Source organism: Nelumbo nucifera, chromosome 4, assembly GCF_055504915.1.
Source record: "Nelumbo nucifera cultivar China Antique chromosome 4, China Antique-T2T, whole genome shotgun sequence".
Lineage (NCBI taxonomy): Eukaryota > Viridiplantae > Streptophyta > Magnoliopsida > Proteales > Nelumbonaceae > Nelumbo > Nelumbo nucifera.
In genome coordinates this window covers 46,692,731-46,710,857 of record NC_142652.1, presented here as the reverse complement: position 1 = coordinate 46,710,857, position 18,127 = coordinate 46,692,731, and the positions used below count along the sequence as shown (strand labels likewise).

The following is an 18,127-nucleotide window of genomic DNA, read 5'->3' as shown; positions in this document are numbered from 1 at the left end:
CCGCAGTACATGGTACTTCCTCTCGATGTGCTTCGACTTCGAGTGGGCTCATGGCTCTTTATCCTGAGCAATGGATCCAGTGTTGTCACACAACAATGGAATGGGTGATGTGCTAAAAGGAACTACTCCTAATTCTTAAATGAACTTCATCCAAACAGCTTCCTTAGCAGCTTCACTTGCGGCAATGTATTCAACCTCGGTTGTGGAATTTGCAATAGAATTGTTGTGAAAGCCACACTTTCACCGTAGTTAACATTCTTACATCACTCCCTATGAGTAGAATGTCATCTACATACAGAACCAAGAACGTAACCTTATCCCCACTGGTCTTCATGTAAACACAGGGCTCATCCGGATTTTGCTCAAAGTCAAACTGTTTGACGGTAGAGTCAAACCGGATGTTCCAACTCCTAAAGCTTGCTTAAGCCCATATATGGATTGGTTGAATTTACATACCATGTGTTCCTGAACTGCAGCTATGAAACCTTGCGGTTGCTGCATATAGATATCTTCAATAAGATCTCTATTCAGGAACCCGGTTTTGACATCCATTTGCCAAATCTCGTAATCATGGTATGCTACTATAGCTAGCAGAATCATAATAGATTTAAACATGCCCACAGGAGAAAAGGTTTCCTCATAATCAATTCACTCTTTCTGAGTGTACCCTTTCGCCACAAGACGAGCTTTATAGGTCTCAACTTTACCATCAGGGCCCTTCTTCCTCTTATAGATCCATTTGCAACCAATTGCCTTTATTTGGATTTGGACTCTTTCAATGATAAGGATATTCCCTTATCTTATCTGCAGTTTAACATTCCAGTTTTGCCCATCTATCTCAAAGGTCCAGGGCAATACTAGAATTTTGGTCCGGTTTACGGTTTCAAGAAAAACCCATACTACATGTACCTCAGGTCTCACCCTGGTAGCCGAGACAATCCACCCTACACGAGTCTCATAAGTGTCCAGTTTAAGGGTATTACACAGAAACCACAATGACATAAATCAATTATGTACTTTATTCATTTACAATAAATGTCAAAAGATACATCAATCTGATTAGAGCTAAGGGCAAAACTATCTAACACCATTACCTTCAAGAAGATCTACCAACTCCAAAATACCATTTTTATGAATAGCACTAATTTCTTCCTTAATTGTGTTTGACCATTTAAGAAGTGACCAAGCTTCTGCAACAATTCAAGGAATAGAAACATTGTACATAGCAAAGAAGAAAAGGAAGGTTAGATTTTCATAGAATATGTAATGACCATTAGGATATTTAGTAGGGCATGACCCGACACCCTTTCTTTTTGCAAAAGGAATGTCAACATCATCAACATAATCATCAATTGAAATACAATTAGGGATATCAATGGGAACAAAGGCACCTAGCTAAGAGGGATCTGCCTATAAATAATCTAATGATGTTGACTGCACAGTTCATGTTGCTCGGTTGCTCCACATCCTTTTATCCCAATTGTTTTAAAAGGCATGGGAGGCGTACGCCCCGAGTACAACAAGACCCCCTTTCAACTAGTGCTTTGCATCTTCATTTTTTCATAATATAAAATATTTTTATTAAAAATAAAGAAAAATGAGATTTTTCTTCATCTTCTTCCTCCTCCCTCCTCATCCCCCGTCCCCCTCCTCTTAAGGAGGCTTATGCCTCTTATGTTCTGAACAACACCTCATGCCTCTAGGTAGTGGAATGCCTCGTGTCGCGCCTCTATGTTTTAAAACAATGCTCTTCCGGACAGCAGTTTCACAAAAAAAAAAAACAAAACAAAACATTAAAAGGAGCAGGATTTGTGAAAAAAGGAAATTGGACCGGTAGAATCTTCTTCTCCTCTATTCTACTCACCCAGAGGAGAAGAAAGCTAGAAAAACTCACACTTAAAGGACACATCCATATATAAAATATATAAAGACACAAGCTCAAACACACAAATGAGAAGAGCATTCATCTGCCCCGCACCCAGGAGCATTCATTGCACATGAGACTTCTTTCCATATGCAATAAGTACTTTTTTATTAGGACCATTCCCCTTAAGAGCACTCATCGCAATTCCATACTTAGGTTCTTTAACCTCACCATTGATGAAACCAGTTTTCCCTAGCAATGATAACCAACGTGATACCCTTGGACCATTCTATGTAATTCGAATGAACAAGAGTAATGGGAAAATTTCAACCTGTCCACCCAACCATTCAGCATAGGCTATGAAGAAGAAATCCTAGAAGTGGCCAAGTCTTCAATAGCCATAGTTGATAACTTCTACAGATATTCTTCACTTTCAAAGAAGAAAACACTCCAAAAACACAAAAGAACTTGGTTGTAACTGTTACAGAAGCACAAACATCCACAAAAAAAAAATTAAAGTGAACAATAAATTCTTTCAACTACAAAAAGAAACTATCAAGGGAAACCCTAAAACACCTAGTCGATTCAGCCACAGCCTTCAACTTTGCGAACAATGGTCACACAGTCTTCAAGCAACAATCAGAAATACTAAACACACATTCAGCAATAGCCAAATGCAATCACAACAGGCATGCAAGAGTCATATTTGGCGGTAGAAGGATCCAACAATCTACAAACACGTGGAAGAAAGATTTCTTGCACTCCAAACTTCCTTTTGTGTGATCCCCAAGCAAAAAAATGTTCCGATACCATATGATCCAAGTAGAAACAAGAAGAGAAGGGAAGAAGACAGAAGAAGAAAAAGAGAGAAAGTGGCTTCAAAAAGCTAGGCTGCTGAAACTCAGTTCTTTTTTATATTAGGGCATTAGTATGGCACATCATAAGGACAGAAAGAAATGCCCCTATGACACTTACTACTAGAATTACAATAGTGAGAAAGTTCAAGGTGGTAAAGTGGATACTCCTTATGTCAAGTCAGACATCAATTGGCTAACCTATTCACTAAGGCATGCAAGGCAAGGATGGATTTTTATCACAAGCAAGCTGGGTTATATGATATATACTCCCTAACCTGAGGGGTTGTGTTAGTAATGGTCCTTTTTATGGTAAAAATAAAATTTCATTAACTTGAAAGTTGTTGAAGTTCGGCCTGCCCTAGAAGTCTGCTTCGTTTGTTAGCTGAAAAGTAAAGTAAACAGCAAGAAGGAAGAGAGGAAAGAAGAAGGAAGAAAGAGGAAGAAGAAGAGAAAAGGTCTGGTTCGAATTAGGGAAAAGTCAACCCTAGTTTCGGCCAAACCTGTTATTATATTATTAATATAATTAGAGAAGGCATAAGTGCCCTTATTTAAGTAAGAGGCACTCGAACTAACATAATAGTACACATCAGCATTCTCAACAGGTACAAAGACCGAAATACCCCTTCACTAACACTCCCCCTCAAGCTGGTGAGTATATATCATATAATCCCAGTTTGTTACATATGTAGTCCACTCTCCCCCGACTCGAACCTTTTGTAAACAAGTCTGCCCACTGGTTTCCCGTAGTAACATATGCAGTCTCTATCACTCCATTCAGCACCTTCTCTCTCACAAAATGACAGTCAACTTCGATGTGCTTGGTTCTTTCATGAAATATCGGATTCAAAGAGATATGAACCACTGCCTGATTGTCACAATAGAGCTTCATTGGAGTACTGATGTCATATCATATCTCCTGTACAAGGTTCCTTAGCCACACTAATTCACAAGCAGTCTGTGCCATAGCCCTATATTCTACTTCTGCACTGCTTCTTGCCACAACTGTTTGCTTCTTACTTTTCCACGTTACCAAGTTACCCCCCAGAAAGGTGCAATAGCCTGTGGTAGACCGTCTATCAGACATAGAACCTACCCAATCAGCATCGGTGTATCCTTCTACTTCCAGTTTTCCGCCACTTTTGTACAGCAAACCACGGCCAGGAGCTCCTTTCAAATACCTCACAATCCTTAGCACTGCATTCTGTAGAGAACACTGATGTGGGTCCCACTACAGTGGTCCCCACTTTGTTCGTAGGACAGCAGTGTAGTTATTTGTTTCAGTTATAGTAGTGTCAGTTTGTTAATTCAGTTGTTATTTATTTCAGCTTTTATTTACTTTATTTATTATGTAAGTGCCAAGGGCAGATGTGTCCTTTCCATTATGTACTAAACATAACCTATAAATATTAAGAGAGTGGCGGCGACAGATCAATAAGAATCTGTCCCTCCTTTCAACAACTTGTGTTCTCTTGTTTCTCTTCTATTCTCTCTCCTTACTCTCACTTTTCTTCTGTTTTGCAAACCTAAAACCTATTAGGATTCAAGACTGATTACAGTCTTGATCTTCTACTTGGTATCAGAGCCTATCTAGGGCTTCTCATGTGTGTCTAGTCCAGCCGACCACACGAGGACTAGCTAGGGCTGGAAGCTTTGAAGAAGTTTTTCGGTGGCTGAATCTTGGAGATTACCAGGAGAGGTTCGCAGCAGTTGAAGACTTGCCGCGGCTTGCAGAGAGTTGGTAATCAGGAAGAGGCAGCGAAGGTTAGGGTTCAAGTAACCCTAGAAGACAGTAAACCGAAGTACACAAGTTTTTTTTTTTACAGAGTTTCAGAGACTGCAATCAATCGAGATAGGTTGAACCTATCTAGAAAGAAGGGCCGAACTGTGTTCAAGTTTGTTCTAGGGTTTGGCTTGCCGAACTGTGTTTAAGTTTGTTTCTAGGGTTTGACTGTTGGGCCGAACCCCCCTCTTCAAAGGTGATTAGTTTTTAGGGTTTCATATTGCCCTACGACAAGTCCCACTTGTGCGGACTGCTTGGAGAGTGCAGCTGAGCACTTACTTCAGACCTATAGTTGAAACCCTAATTTTGCTCTCGCAGCAGTGGGCCCCACAGTAGTGATTTCAGAAAATAACATCTCAGATTGATAGGCTGCCTGGTACTCTGCATGCCGATTGATTTCAGATCAGATTTGAGTTGATTTCTTGCATATACTGTGATAGGCGATTGATTTCAGATCAGATTTGGGTTGGTTTCAAATCGGATCAGATCAGATTTGTGTTGGTTTCGGATCAGATTTCAGACTTGCTTATTTGACTCTGTTTTCTGGTATAATGGCTCTAACAGTTTGTAGCCACTGAGTCTTGACCAAAGATGGAGTTTAAGGGTCAGGGAGAAAGTAGTTTTGGAAACCACAGTTATGGTAGTGTATCTGAAACCGGGTTTCAAATTACAACTATGAGATTTGATGGGTCAAATTATTTGGAGTGGGCTCAATCAGCCATGATGGCTATTGGAGGAAGGGGAAAACTGGGTTACCTCTTGGGAGATGTGAAAGAACCTTCCAAGGAGGACCCAACATACACCAAGTGGGTTCAAGAGAACTATTTGGTTATGGCATGGTTGTGTAATTCTATGCAGCCACATATCAGTCGAAATTACTTGTGGGCAAAGACAGCCAAAGAGATATGGGATGTTGTGAAACAAACCTATTCCCAACCCCTTAATGTTGCCAGAGCCTATGAACTGAAGTGTGAGGTGAACAGCCTTAAACAAGGAGAGAAGCCAGTTTTTGTCTACTTCTCTACCTTGAAATCCTTGTGGCATGAGATTGACCATCTAGAGACCCTTGAGTGGGAGAGTCCCAAAGATGCACAGACTCACAGAAAGCAAGTCGAGACGAATAAGGAATTTGAGTTTCTGGCTGGTTTGAATTCAGAATATGACATTGTGCGACAACAGATATTGACAAGAGATAGTGTGACCCTTTCTCAAGCATACTCCCCGGTGCATAGTGAAGAGACCAGGAGGAAAGTCATGATGCAGCCTCAGCCCTCTTTCCCAGCCTTGACAGCTATTAAACCTAAGCCAGGGGGGTGACTCAGAAAGGGACCGGAAGAAGGAAGATAAACGGGATCTGGTATGTGAACATTGCAAGAAACCCAAGCACACAAAAGATACTTGTTGGAAGCTACATCCTCACTTGGTCCCAGCAAAACTAAGAAATAAGAAGGGTAATGCTCATATGACAATGAACACTGATTCAACATCCTCATTAGGCACATCCCTAGAGACTTTAGCTGCTGTTCGAGCTGCCCTCATACAGTTGGAAAAGGAAGTTGGGAGTTCAGCTCAGCCATCTCAGTCACCATCAGCTCCTGCCACATCTGCATTTGCACATTCAGGTACTCGAGCCTCAGCTTACCATGCTTCAGCTCCAGGTAATATTGATCACTGCTGGGTAATAGATTCAGGTGCATCTGACCATATGACTAGCTTGCCATCTTTGTTCACTTCTTATCACTTGTCCTCTGGCCGAGATAGAGTATCCATTGTTGATGGCTCTCTTGTTCCCATTTTGGGCAAGTGGGACATCAAGCTATCGGATACTATCTCTTTATCTTCTGTCTTGCATGTTCCCAAGTTTGATACTAACCTGCTTTCAGTTAGTAGTATAACCAAACACATGAACTGTTTAGTAACCTTTTTCCCTGACCGATGTGTTTTTCAGGATTTGGAGACGAGGAAGGTGATTGGGACTGGCCGTGAGACGAACGGGATCTATATGCTTGGAGAGAGTTCTCGTCGGGAGGAGTCAATGGATAAGAAGTCTTTTGTTTCCCAATCTGTAAGTTCAGCTATGCTTTGGCATAACCGATTAGGTCATTTGTCTTTTAAGTCTTTGAAAAGTCTGTTTCCTGCTTTATTTGAGTCTGTTGAGTATCAAAGTTGAGGTGTGAGAGTTGTGAGATTGCCAAACATTGTAGAACCTCTTATTCTTTAAGTAATAAAAAGAGTAATTCCACTTTTGATATTGTGCATACTGATGTTTGGGGGCCATATCATATCTCTTCTATGGATGGGTACAGATATTTTCTACTGTTTGTTGATGACCATACCCGGTTTTCTTGGGTCTATCTTATGCGTTCTCGGGATGAGGTTCCTGCTCTGACCAAAACTTCCATCAGATGGTTCTCACCCAGTTTGGAACCAAAATCAAAGTCCTTAGATCTGATAATGCAAAGGAATACTTTGCTCAGCCATTGACCTCCTACCTTCTTAGCCAGGGAGTTATTCACCAGAGCACTTGCCCTTATACACCACAGCAGAACGGCATTGCCGAAAGGAAGAATAGGCATATCTTGGAGGTGGCTAGAAGCATTATGTTTACCTCCAATGTACCTATTCGCTTCTGGGGTGATGCTATCCTCACGGCAGTTTATCTCATCAATCAAGTTCCTTCCCGGGTCCTTGATATGAGAACCCCCTTTTCCCTTCTATACCCAGACGATGAGTTGTTCATTGTTCCCCTTAAAACCATTGGTTGTACCTGTTTCGTTCAACTTCTCGGGCCTCATCATTCCAAGTTTGAACCTAAGGCCTCCAAATGCATTTTCCTTGGTTATGCACAAACTCAAAAGGGTTATTGCTGCTATGATCCGGTTTCAGGGAAACGGTTTGTCTCCATGGATGTCATCTTCTTTGAGGAGACACCCTATTATCCTAGGGTTTCTCCTCAGAGGGAGAGCAGTGAGAGTGGGGCTGTTTTGAGTTTCTTTCCTCAGGGGGAGAGCAGTGAGAGTAGAAGTGGGGCTGGTAGAAGTGGGGTTGTTCCTTTACCTATTCCACTGGGTAATGAAGGTTGTAGTGGTGAGGGTGGTCAGAGGGAGCCAGAGTTGAGAGCCTATCACAGGCGATGCAGGCAAGTTGATCCTAGTCTTCGGCAGTCCCGGCCAGCTCCAGTTCCTTCTGCGGCTCCAGATCCAGAGCCTACTGAGATACCTCTCACTGTTGCCACTTCCCCTCCTGTGGATGACCTTGATCCCCCTATTGCCATTCGCAAAGGGAAACGACATTGCACCACTTCTACAGCTCACAGCATCTCACAGTTCTTATCCTATGAACGTCTGTCACCATCTTACCGGTCATATCTCACTTCCATTGCCGATGTCCCTATTCCAACAACAGTGCAAGAAGCCTTATCAGTTCCAGAATGGAAAGATGCAATGCAAATCGAAATGGATGCCCTGTTGAAGAATAATACTTGGGCACTGATTGACACACCAAAAGGAAAGAAACCGGTGGGATGCAGATGGGTGTTCACTGTGAAGCATAATGTTGATGGCTCTATTGAAAGGTACAAAGCCTGGCTGGTTGCAAAGGGGTTCACTCAGACTTATGGTATAGACTACTTGGAGACCTTTGCCCCAGTAGACAAGATGACCACCATTCGAGTTTTGTTATCCCTTGCAGCAAATCATTCTTGGCCCCTGTTTCAGATGGATGTTAAAAATGCCTTTCTGAATTGAGACTTACAAGAAGAGGTTTACATGCAGTTGCCTCCTGGATTCTATGATACAGAGACAGGTAAGAAGGTTTGCCGACTGAACAAGGCATTGTATGGTTTGAAGCAGTCACCTAGAGCCTGGTTTGATAGGTTCAGATTAGGCCTTCGAAAGTTTGGTTATGTACAGGCCCAGTCAGATCATACACTATTCATCAAGAGGGTGGAGTCCTCTCTGACACTACTAGCAGTATATGTTGATGATATTGTGGTGACAGGAAATGACAGTCATGAGATTGAGTCCCTCAAACAGCTCTTCATCAAGAGTTTGAGGTGAAAGATCTTGGTGCACTACGGTACTTTTTGGGTATTGAATTTGCTAGATCCAAGCAGGGGATTTTTATCTCTCAGAGAAAATATGTTCTACATCTGTTGGCAGAAACTGGAAAGTTGGGTGTTAAGGCGGCTGATACACCCATCGAACAAAACCACAAGATTAGTACAGAGGGTGGGGAGCCTCTTGAAGACAAAGTTATGTTCCAACAGTTGGTTGGAAAGCTTCTATATCTCTGCCTCACTCGGCCGGATATCAGCTATGCAGTTAGTGTTGTTAGCCAGTACATGCACTCCACTAGAACTTCTCATCTTCTTGCGGCAGAGAGAATATTAGCATACTTGAAAAGATGCCCGGGTAGAGGTATATTGCTAAAGAACAATAATCACATGAGGGTGGAAGTCTATACAGATGCCGATTGGGCTGGAAGTGTTGATGACAGAAGGTCTACCTCGGGATATTGTGCCCTGGTGGGAGGTAACCTTGTCTCTTGAAGGAGTAAGAAGCAGAGTGTTGTTTCCCGCTCCAGTGCTGAAGCGGAATACAGGTCAATGGCTAATGGAGTGGCTGAAATCTTATGGCTAAGGTCACTACTTGAAGAGTTGGGTATTGACTATCAAAAGCCATTAATGTTGTATTGTGATAATCAGGCAGCTATTAATATAGCCCACAACCCAGTGCAGCATGACAGAACGAAACATATCGAAGTTGATCGACATTTTGTGCGAGAAAGGGTCACATCACAAGAAGTGTGTCTTCCATACATCACATCTAATATGCAGCTCGCGGATATCCTCACCAAGGCTGTACCGAGGAAGAAGTTAGAGACAGACCTATCCAAGTTGGGCATGATAGATATCTACTCCCAACTTGAGGGGGAGTGTAGAGAACACTGATGTGGGTCCCACTGCAGCGGTCCCCACTGTGTTTGTAGGACAGCAGTGTAGTTATTTGTTTCAGTTATAGTAGTGTCAGTTTGAGTCAGTTTGTTAATTCAACTTTTATTTACTTTATTTATTATGTAAGTACCAAGGGCAGATGTGTCCTTTCCATTATGTACTAAACATAACCTATAAATATTAAGAGAGTGGCGGCAGCAGATCAGTAAGAATTTGTCCTTCCTTTCAACAACTTGTGTTCTCTTGTTTCTCTTCTATTCTCTCTCCTTTCTCTCACTTTTCTTCTGTTTTGCAAACCTAAAACCTATTAGGATTCAAGACTGATTACAGTCTTGATCTTCTACTCATTCCAATGTGGGACCAAATGTTTCTACATGAACCGACTCACCACACTAACCGCAAATGAAATATCTGGCCGAGTAATGGTTAGGTAGTTTAGTTTGCCTACAAGTCGGTATCTGCCAAGGTCTTCAAATACTTCACCTATATCATTGTTCATCCTCGTATTTGTTTCCATAGGTGTCTCAGTCTGTTTAGTACCCAACAAACCTGTTTCTTCCAGTAAATCAAGCACATATTTCCTCTGACACAAATTAATGCAATGCTTAGATCTTGCTACCTCTATGCCCAAAAAGTATTTCAATTTGCCAAGGTACTTTGTCTGAAAGTGTTCCTGTAGGAATGCCTTCAATCTGTCAATGCCCATTTTATCATTCCCAGTCACAAAGATATCATCTACATACACCACCAGTAGTATTTTGCTTGTCGGAGAGTCATGAATAGACCTGTTCATGGGCCCGAACCCCGGAAGGGCTTGAACAAGCTTTTTGGCCCACGGGCTTAACCTCGGGCAAAAAAGCCCAGCCCACATAAAATTCGAGCCGGGCTCGGGCTTTGCCAAAATAGCCCGACCCGACCCGACCTATAGTTAAACCTAAATAAAACCCTATGTGATGTCCATTTGAATAAATTTTTTGATTTGAGAAGGTTGTTCATTCACTTGTAGGCCCATTGTTCATTTAAATAGGGGAAAAAACATCTGAATTTAAATAGATAACGTCTATTTGAATAGGGAAAATTTTGAATTTCTTTTATTAGGTCGGGCTTTGGGCTCGAACTCGGGCTTCGGGCTTTTTATCATGGCCGGGCTCGGGCCCAAGTTGTAGGCCCGTTGGTCGGGCCAGGCTCGAGCTCAGGCCTAACATTTTTCTATTAATAAAGAGTCAAAGCCCGGCCCGGCTCGGCCCATGAACAGAAATAGTCATGACTGAAGACAGAGTGATCAACTTGGCACTATTTCATACCAAACTTCTTGACCACCTCACTGAACCTACCAAACCATGCTCGAGGGGACTGTTTAAGTCCATATATAGCCTTCTTCAGTCTACATACCTTACCCTCCTCCCCCTGAGCAATAAACCCTGGTTGTTGCTCCATGTAGACCTCCTCGAGCAATTCACCATGCAAAAAGGCACTTTTGATATCTAGCTGATGTAGAGGCCAATCATACATAGCTGCAAGGGAGATGACAACATGAACTGACCCTATCTTAGCAATCGGGGATAATGTCTCTATGTAGTCAATGCCATAGGTTTGGGAGTACCCTTTTGCAACCAACCGCACTCCAGGCGCTCAACACGACAATCTGGCAAGTACTTAACGGTATACACCCCTTACAACTGACAGCCTGCTTCCCAGAAAGAAGAGCGATGAGGTCCCAAGTGTGATTATGATGGAGAGCATAGAGCTCTTCTTCCAAAGCACGGCACCACTCTGGAGAGGTAAGGGCTTCCTGGACATCCTTAGGAACAACTACGAAGGATAACAAAGAGATGAACTTGCAATGGGAGGCGGAGAGGTGAGTAAGTGAAACAAAATTGGAAATAGGGTGAAGAATGTAGGTGTGTTTACCTTTCCGTAAGGCAATAGGAAGATCAAGGCCAGAGGCTGGTGTCAGATCTGGAGCTGGATCTGTCGACGGTGATGAAGCCGGAGGAATCGCAGCCGGTACAGGTGGGCGATGTGTATACACGTGACGGATAGGTGGACGGTCAACGGACGGAGGCACTGGAGGTAAGGACGTAGCACCACCGGAGGCACCGGTGGCACTGGAGGCACGACTGGAACCAGAGGAGGAGGATCAGCCACAGGAAGGGGAAGAGGAGGTGATGTGGAGGAAGCAGCATCACCGAACCCCACGAAGAACAGAGTAGACTCGAAGAAAGTAACATCAACACATACCAAGGAACGACGAGAACTGGGATGGTAACACTTGAATCCTTTCTGAGTCCGGGAATAGCCAAGGAAAATACACTTAAGGGATCGTGCATCGAACTTGTCAGTCCCGGGACCCAGATTATGAACGAAGCAGACACCCAAATACTTGAGGAGGAAGCGAAAACAGAGACATGTTGGGGAACAAGACACTAAAAGGAGAACAACCATCAAAAATAGACGTGGGCATCCGATTAATTAAGAGACAAGAGGTGAACATTGCATCACTCCAAAAGGGTTTGGGAACATTCATATGGTGCATGAGTGAGCGTGCCGTTTCTACAAGATGTTGGTTCTTTCTCTCAGCAACCCCATTTTGTTGTGGGGTGTAGGTACATGAAGTTTGGTGTATAATGCCATGTTGGTCCAAGTATTCTTGAAAATATGAATACAAGTATTCACGACCATTATCAGAACAGAAAATTTTGATGTGAACGCCAAATTAATTGCGTATCTCAGCATAAAATTCCTGGAAGATGGCAAATAATTCACTTCTTTCTTTCATTAAATGGAGCCACGTCATTCTTGAAAATTCATCAACAAAAATAACAAAATATATGTATCCATTATATGACATCACTTTATAAGGACCCCAAACATCTGAATGAATTAAAGAAAAATGACTCGACACACGGTTATCAATCCTAGAACTAAAGGGAACACGATGGTGTTTCCCAAATTGGCACGACTCACAATCTAGAATAGAAAGTTGACTCAATGAAGGGACCAGAGACTTCAACGCTTTCAGCGAAGGATGACAAAATCTACAATGCCACTAGAGAGGAGAAATAGATGACTGAAGGGCCGTTGATGTTCTTCCACCACCATCAAGATAATACAGTCCACCAGCTTCATGCCCTCCACCAATCTTCATCCCCGTCTTGAGATCCTGAAAAACACACATAGAGGGGTAAAATGTAATGGAGCAATTAAGGGACTTGGTCAGCTAACTAACAGACATAAGATTAAATGGAAGTTTAGGTACATATAAAACAGAGGATAGGGATACAGGGTCTAGGCCAACATTACCAACACCACAGATAGATGATGTGGAACCATTAGCAAGGGTAACAGATTGTGATGTTGAACAATGAGTGAGAGATTAAAACACACCTGGAGTTCCCGTCATGTGATCAGAGGCTCCAGAGTCAATAATCCAGGGGTTGGGTGTGGATGCCAAACAAGCCATACCTGAGTGTGCGAAGGTAGCAATGTTCTACTGTGATGTGGATTGAATAAACATTTCATACCCATCGCTTGGAATACTCACCATCTGAAGGGGTAGAAGGCATTTGGTCAGCTGACCGGTTCTCCTATCTAAAGCTGGAACTGGTGCCACTAGTCATGGCATGGTTGGCCCACGTCGAGGGTGTCCATCCAAACCACAACGAGTACACCTCCGTGGACCCGAGCCACGTCCTCTACCACAAGCTCCCCCTGAATCTTTGCCTCCAATATGACCACCACCACGAATATGTGTAGATCCACCACTACCACTCCGGCCATACACTAGACCACTACTGCAACCACGGCCAAGCTGGGCTCCTCGAGCCCCACTTCTGCCACCTCGACCTCTCTACTGCAAATGCTGATTTATCTGAGATATTAGAGTTTTACATAGATCCATTGGAAGTCCTCCGAAGACGAACAAACACCACCTCTAAAGATGAAAGGGCAGATCCTCCTAGTATCTGGGCTCGTACTGGTTCATACTCAGACTTCAGCCCCACCAGAAACCGAGTCACATCAAGCTGCTCTCTCTGTTGTTGCTAAACTTTGACATCAGAAGTGAGAGGATGATAGATGTTTAACTCGTTACCGATATTTCTCATACTGGCATAGTACTCCTCAAGGCTCTGATTTCCCTGTTGCAGATTGAAGTATTCCTGATACAGTTGATATACCCTATTTGTATTATCCTGACCAGAATACAATTTCTTAGCATGATCCCACACCTCTTTGGCTGTGTCAAGAAACATGAAGCTCACACTGATTTTGGGTTCCATACTGTTCCACAACCATGTGATGATCTGTGGATCTTCCTGTTCCCAGTCTTCGTACTCCTGAGAATTAGTGGGGGGTTTCTCCTCTCATATGTGCTTTACCTTCTTCTTCGCCTTCAGAAAAAGCTCTACAGACTTGGCCCAAGGGACATAATTCTCTCCATTCAGTTTAATGGAGGTCATTTGAACATTCAGGTAGTCAGTAGATATCATCACACTAGGTTTACTATCACTGTTATCTGCCATTGCCGAATTCCCTTATCACTGAATCCTGAGCACTACACACTGCACACAGACACTTCACCGAAATCTGCACACTGACTTCAGCAATAATAAATGCTGAAAGCCACACTTGTAACACCACAAACCCTACTCCACAGCTACCGGAAGTTTCACCATTAAGTAAACACTACTTCCCTTCGAATCACACACAAACCAGCATAAACCCTAGCATACTGCAATCTGAAAACCCATCATACGATCTGCCACACCTCTCATGTGTTCCATAACAGAAAATATGCATAAAAAAAACTCCTTACCTCATCGCTTGAAGGCCAACCACACGAAGGAATGAAACACCACTACACCACAAGTACCAACCCTACAATAATTAGGGGAGGGCTTGGAAACCACAGCAACCAATCACCAACGACACAACCGGAGGCATAGAAACCTCCAAGGGAAGAGGGCGATCACTCCTTTTCAGCCCTTTTCCCAATCTCCAACCAACGGCTAAGAAATCCAAGAGAAACCCTAGTTCGAATGCGCAGAAAACAGAATTCTAGCAAGTCTGATTTGTTTAATGTTGCTCTCATACCATGTTGAAGTTCGACCTGCCCTAGAAGTCTGTTTTGTTTGTTAGCTGAAAAGTAAAGTAAACAGCAAGAAGGAAGAGAGGAAAGAAGGAAGAAACAGGAAGAAGAACAGAAAAGGTCTGGTTCGAATTAGGGATAAGTCAACCCTAGTTTCGGCCAGACCTGTTATTATATTATTAATATAATTGGAAAAGACATAAGTGCCCTTATTTAAGTAAGAGGCACTCGAACTAACATAATAGTACACATTAACATTCTCAACAGGTACAAAGACCGAAATACCCCTTCACTAACAAGGCCCATAAGCCTAATTGGTAGTTTGTATAAGATAATCTCAAAGGTCTTGGCAGAAAGAATAAAAAAGGTACTACCATCCTTGATTTCTCCGGATCAAGGGGCGTTTGTGTCAAGAAGACAAACCAGATATCTGAGAACTGTATCAGTTGATATACCCTATGCCCCCTATGCCCCCCAGAAACGATAGACGCCATCAAAACCAGGGGGTGACATTACTGATATTCTTGTCTCTTGTTTTTCTTTTCTTTTATTTCTGATTATTGCAGGTGGGATTTTCAACTCTTCTCAATCAACAATTACTTCTCCACATTAAGGCTGTTGATTTTGTGAAGATGCAGAGGAGCGACTGCAGATCTTGATTGTTCATTATGTAAAGATGCAGAAACCTCAGAAGGAGATGATAATACTTTTATTCTTTGGTGGAGAAGGATGCTAGATTTAAATAGGAATAAACATGTACAGAATTTTTAGGGGAAGGTTGCATCTCCTTTTTGGTTTATTTCAAAAAACAGGAATATAAGAACTTTCAAAAGAACAGGGAAATGGACCCAGCCCTAATAGTTGATATTGCAGTATGGCCCCATGGAATATTAAAATGTCAAACTTGCACCTAATATCAACTGCAATGAGAAAAATGGGCATGGGTAAAATAGACAGCCCCATTAGCCAGATATATGGCTAGAAACAACCAGCATAAAATCCAAGTAGCAAAGGCAGGAAAGACAGGAATATCCTCGATGACTGTAACTGATATGCAGGCCACCAAAAAAGCACATAAAATTTCAGCTCCAGAAGGGTTCAGAAAATCATGATTCAAGGAAATTCAAAGGTTGCAAGAGAAAGCTTAAAGTAGATATCATGCCCCCTATGCCCCCTAGAGATGCCAGAGTTTCGTAAAGGATTACCACATGATTGCAGAGATTGCTAAAATTCAACCTTTTATAAACTTGTAATTGCACATGGAGAGAAGGGAACCAAGCAGCAGATTGGCTTGGAAATCTTTGGCACGCAGAAGACTAATACCTATCTTCCGACTTCTCATGGGACTATCATATATTAGTTTGATGGATGATTGGGGTCAAGCCACCCCCTGGTTTTGATTTTGTTTTTTTTTATTATATTTACCAATATGCCCAAGAAAACAGATATCTGAGAACTTAAAAAATTGATCACAAACTAAAAACTCTGAATAACTTGCCTTGATTGATTTTCATCAAAATCTTACAGATGACTGCTGCCTCCACAAAATTTTGCCAGTTATCACCATTTTCACCAGGAACTTCTCTACCATCAGCAACATTTAGAAACGAGTATGAACCATAGATGTGTTCTAAGAGATATTGCTTCTCATAGCTTTTATCCATAACATTCTGACCATTTAAAAGTTGTCCATTGAAAAACTTCACATTTGGGAAATAGCTTATAGAAGGATGCATCCTGTACTGTATATCAAGAAGTCGTTTTGGAGGTCGTAGAAATCCCAATCTTCTAAAAAGGCTTCTCCCAAAGCCAGCACTTTCCGAAATCTGACAAACAAAATCAAAATCAATTTAACACGTGGAAGATATACTTGAAAAACTGAACGAGCCAAGAGTCCAACCTTGCTAACAACAGCAGATGGCAACTCGTAATCATTTCCAACAAGGAGAACATGTCTTAAGCCTTTAAGCTGCAATGAAACAACTGACTCACACTCTTTTATTTGAGCAGCTCTATCAACAACCAGTACATCCAAGTAACTACTTTGCCCCAACAAATGCAACCTGGATAAAGTAGATGCTGTGCAGAAAATAAGACAGGCTTGCTTTAAATTAATATCAGTAATGTCACCGGTAAAGTTCACTTGTTCCTTATTTTTACCAACAAATGCTACAAATTCTGTCAAGTTACATCTTGATATACCATGTGCAGTAGAGATATTGGAAGATTCACCAACAAACTTCCGGAAACGTGAAACAATCTCCATAAGAGAACATAAATTTGGTGCACAAACAAGGACTTTACATTTTAATCTCATGGCAATCAACGAAATCAAGCAAACAACTTCAGTCTTCCCTGTGCCAGGTAATCCACAAATCTCTTGTATAGTACATGAATGATTACACCTTATAGCACAAATAACAGAATGAATGGTACCAACTTGTGACTCATTCAACTCAAGGCAATGCAGCTTCAAACGTAACGTCTCATCAAAAAAATCCTCAACAAGCATAAAGGAACAGGAGCATGCTTTCTCAACCTGCAACAACAAATATAAGTCAACAATACAACTCAGCAGTTCTTTATCCCAACAATATGGAATCAGCAAAATAATCAAGTCTCATGATTCCACTCCATCAAGGGCTATATCTGTGGATGAACCATGAGACCTCAAATGTTGAACATAATAGGTGTGTCTCCCAAATATAAATTTAAAGAAACCATCAGTATAAAAAAAAAAGTCAAGGTTAAAATATTAAAATATCCCCCGAGTTTTCTGACAATCATAAAAACCTCCCCTATGTTTTCATTTTAACAATAACCTCCCTTGTATTTTCTAGAAAACATGCAACTACCCCCCTTCCTAGAGATAAATGCCGATCTAATGTATTCATTTTTTTAAAATGCCTATTTTGTCATTATGCCTATCAATTCAGATATTAAAATACCCTCCAAATCACTGTTCATTTTCTTCTCGAGAACTGAAAACCAGAGCCACCAACATCTATGAGCATGTTACTGATGGTGAGGTCGGTTTGGCAAGTTCACTTGCTCCAAAGATTGGACCACTCGGTCTCTCTCCGAAGAAGGTCAGAGAAGATATTGCCAAAGAGACAACGAAAGAATGGCTGTGGAACTCACTGTACAGAACAAAAGAAGGTTGGCAGCCTCTCTTGTTATCAAGGCCCTCAAAGAGACTGAACGGGACCGCAAGAATATTAAGCACACAGGCAAAATTTCTGTTGATGATGTTATCAAGATTGCTAGGATTACAAGGCCTAGATCAATGGCGAAAGAATTGTCCAAAACTGTAAGGAAATTTCAGCACCAGTGTTTCCGTCGGTTGTATGGTCGATGGTAAGAACCTGAAAGATCGCAGAAGGAGATCACTGATGGCGATGTTGAGATTCCGCAAGATGAGAAATTTAAGTTAAGACTCGCTGGTTCACTACATTTTGTTTTTTCCCATTCTTTTTACTCAAGACTCGTCCCAAACTTGTTAGATCACTCTCGATTTGTATGTTTGTTATTTAAGGTTTGGATAATATAATGTGGTTTGGAAAAGAATAGAAAGTGAGAGGAG

At 41.9% G+C, this 18,127-nt stretch overlaps 1 protein-coding gene across 5 annotated transcripts in view; it reads right to left on the bottom strand.

The window, feature by feature from the left end:
* LOC104589404 (uncharacterized) overlaps nucleotides 1–18,127 on the bottom strand; it is an 84,339-nt gene that overhangs the window by 34,853 nt on the left and 31,359 nt on the right. For all 5 annotated transcript variants that reach the window (XM_010247723.3, XM_010247722.3, XM_088903611.1 and 2 more), the window contains 2 exons: nucleotides 16,445–17,083; nucleotides 16,043–16,370 (listed from right to left, as the gene is read on the bottom strand). In XM_010247723.3, the coding sequence (XP_010246025.1) occupies nucleotides 16,043–16,370; nucleotides 16,445–17,083 (967 nt within the window). The remainder of the gene's footprint in view (nucleotides 1–16,042; nucleotides 16,371–16,444; nucleotides 17,084–18,127) is intronic.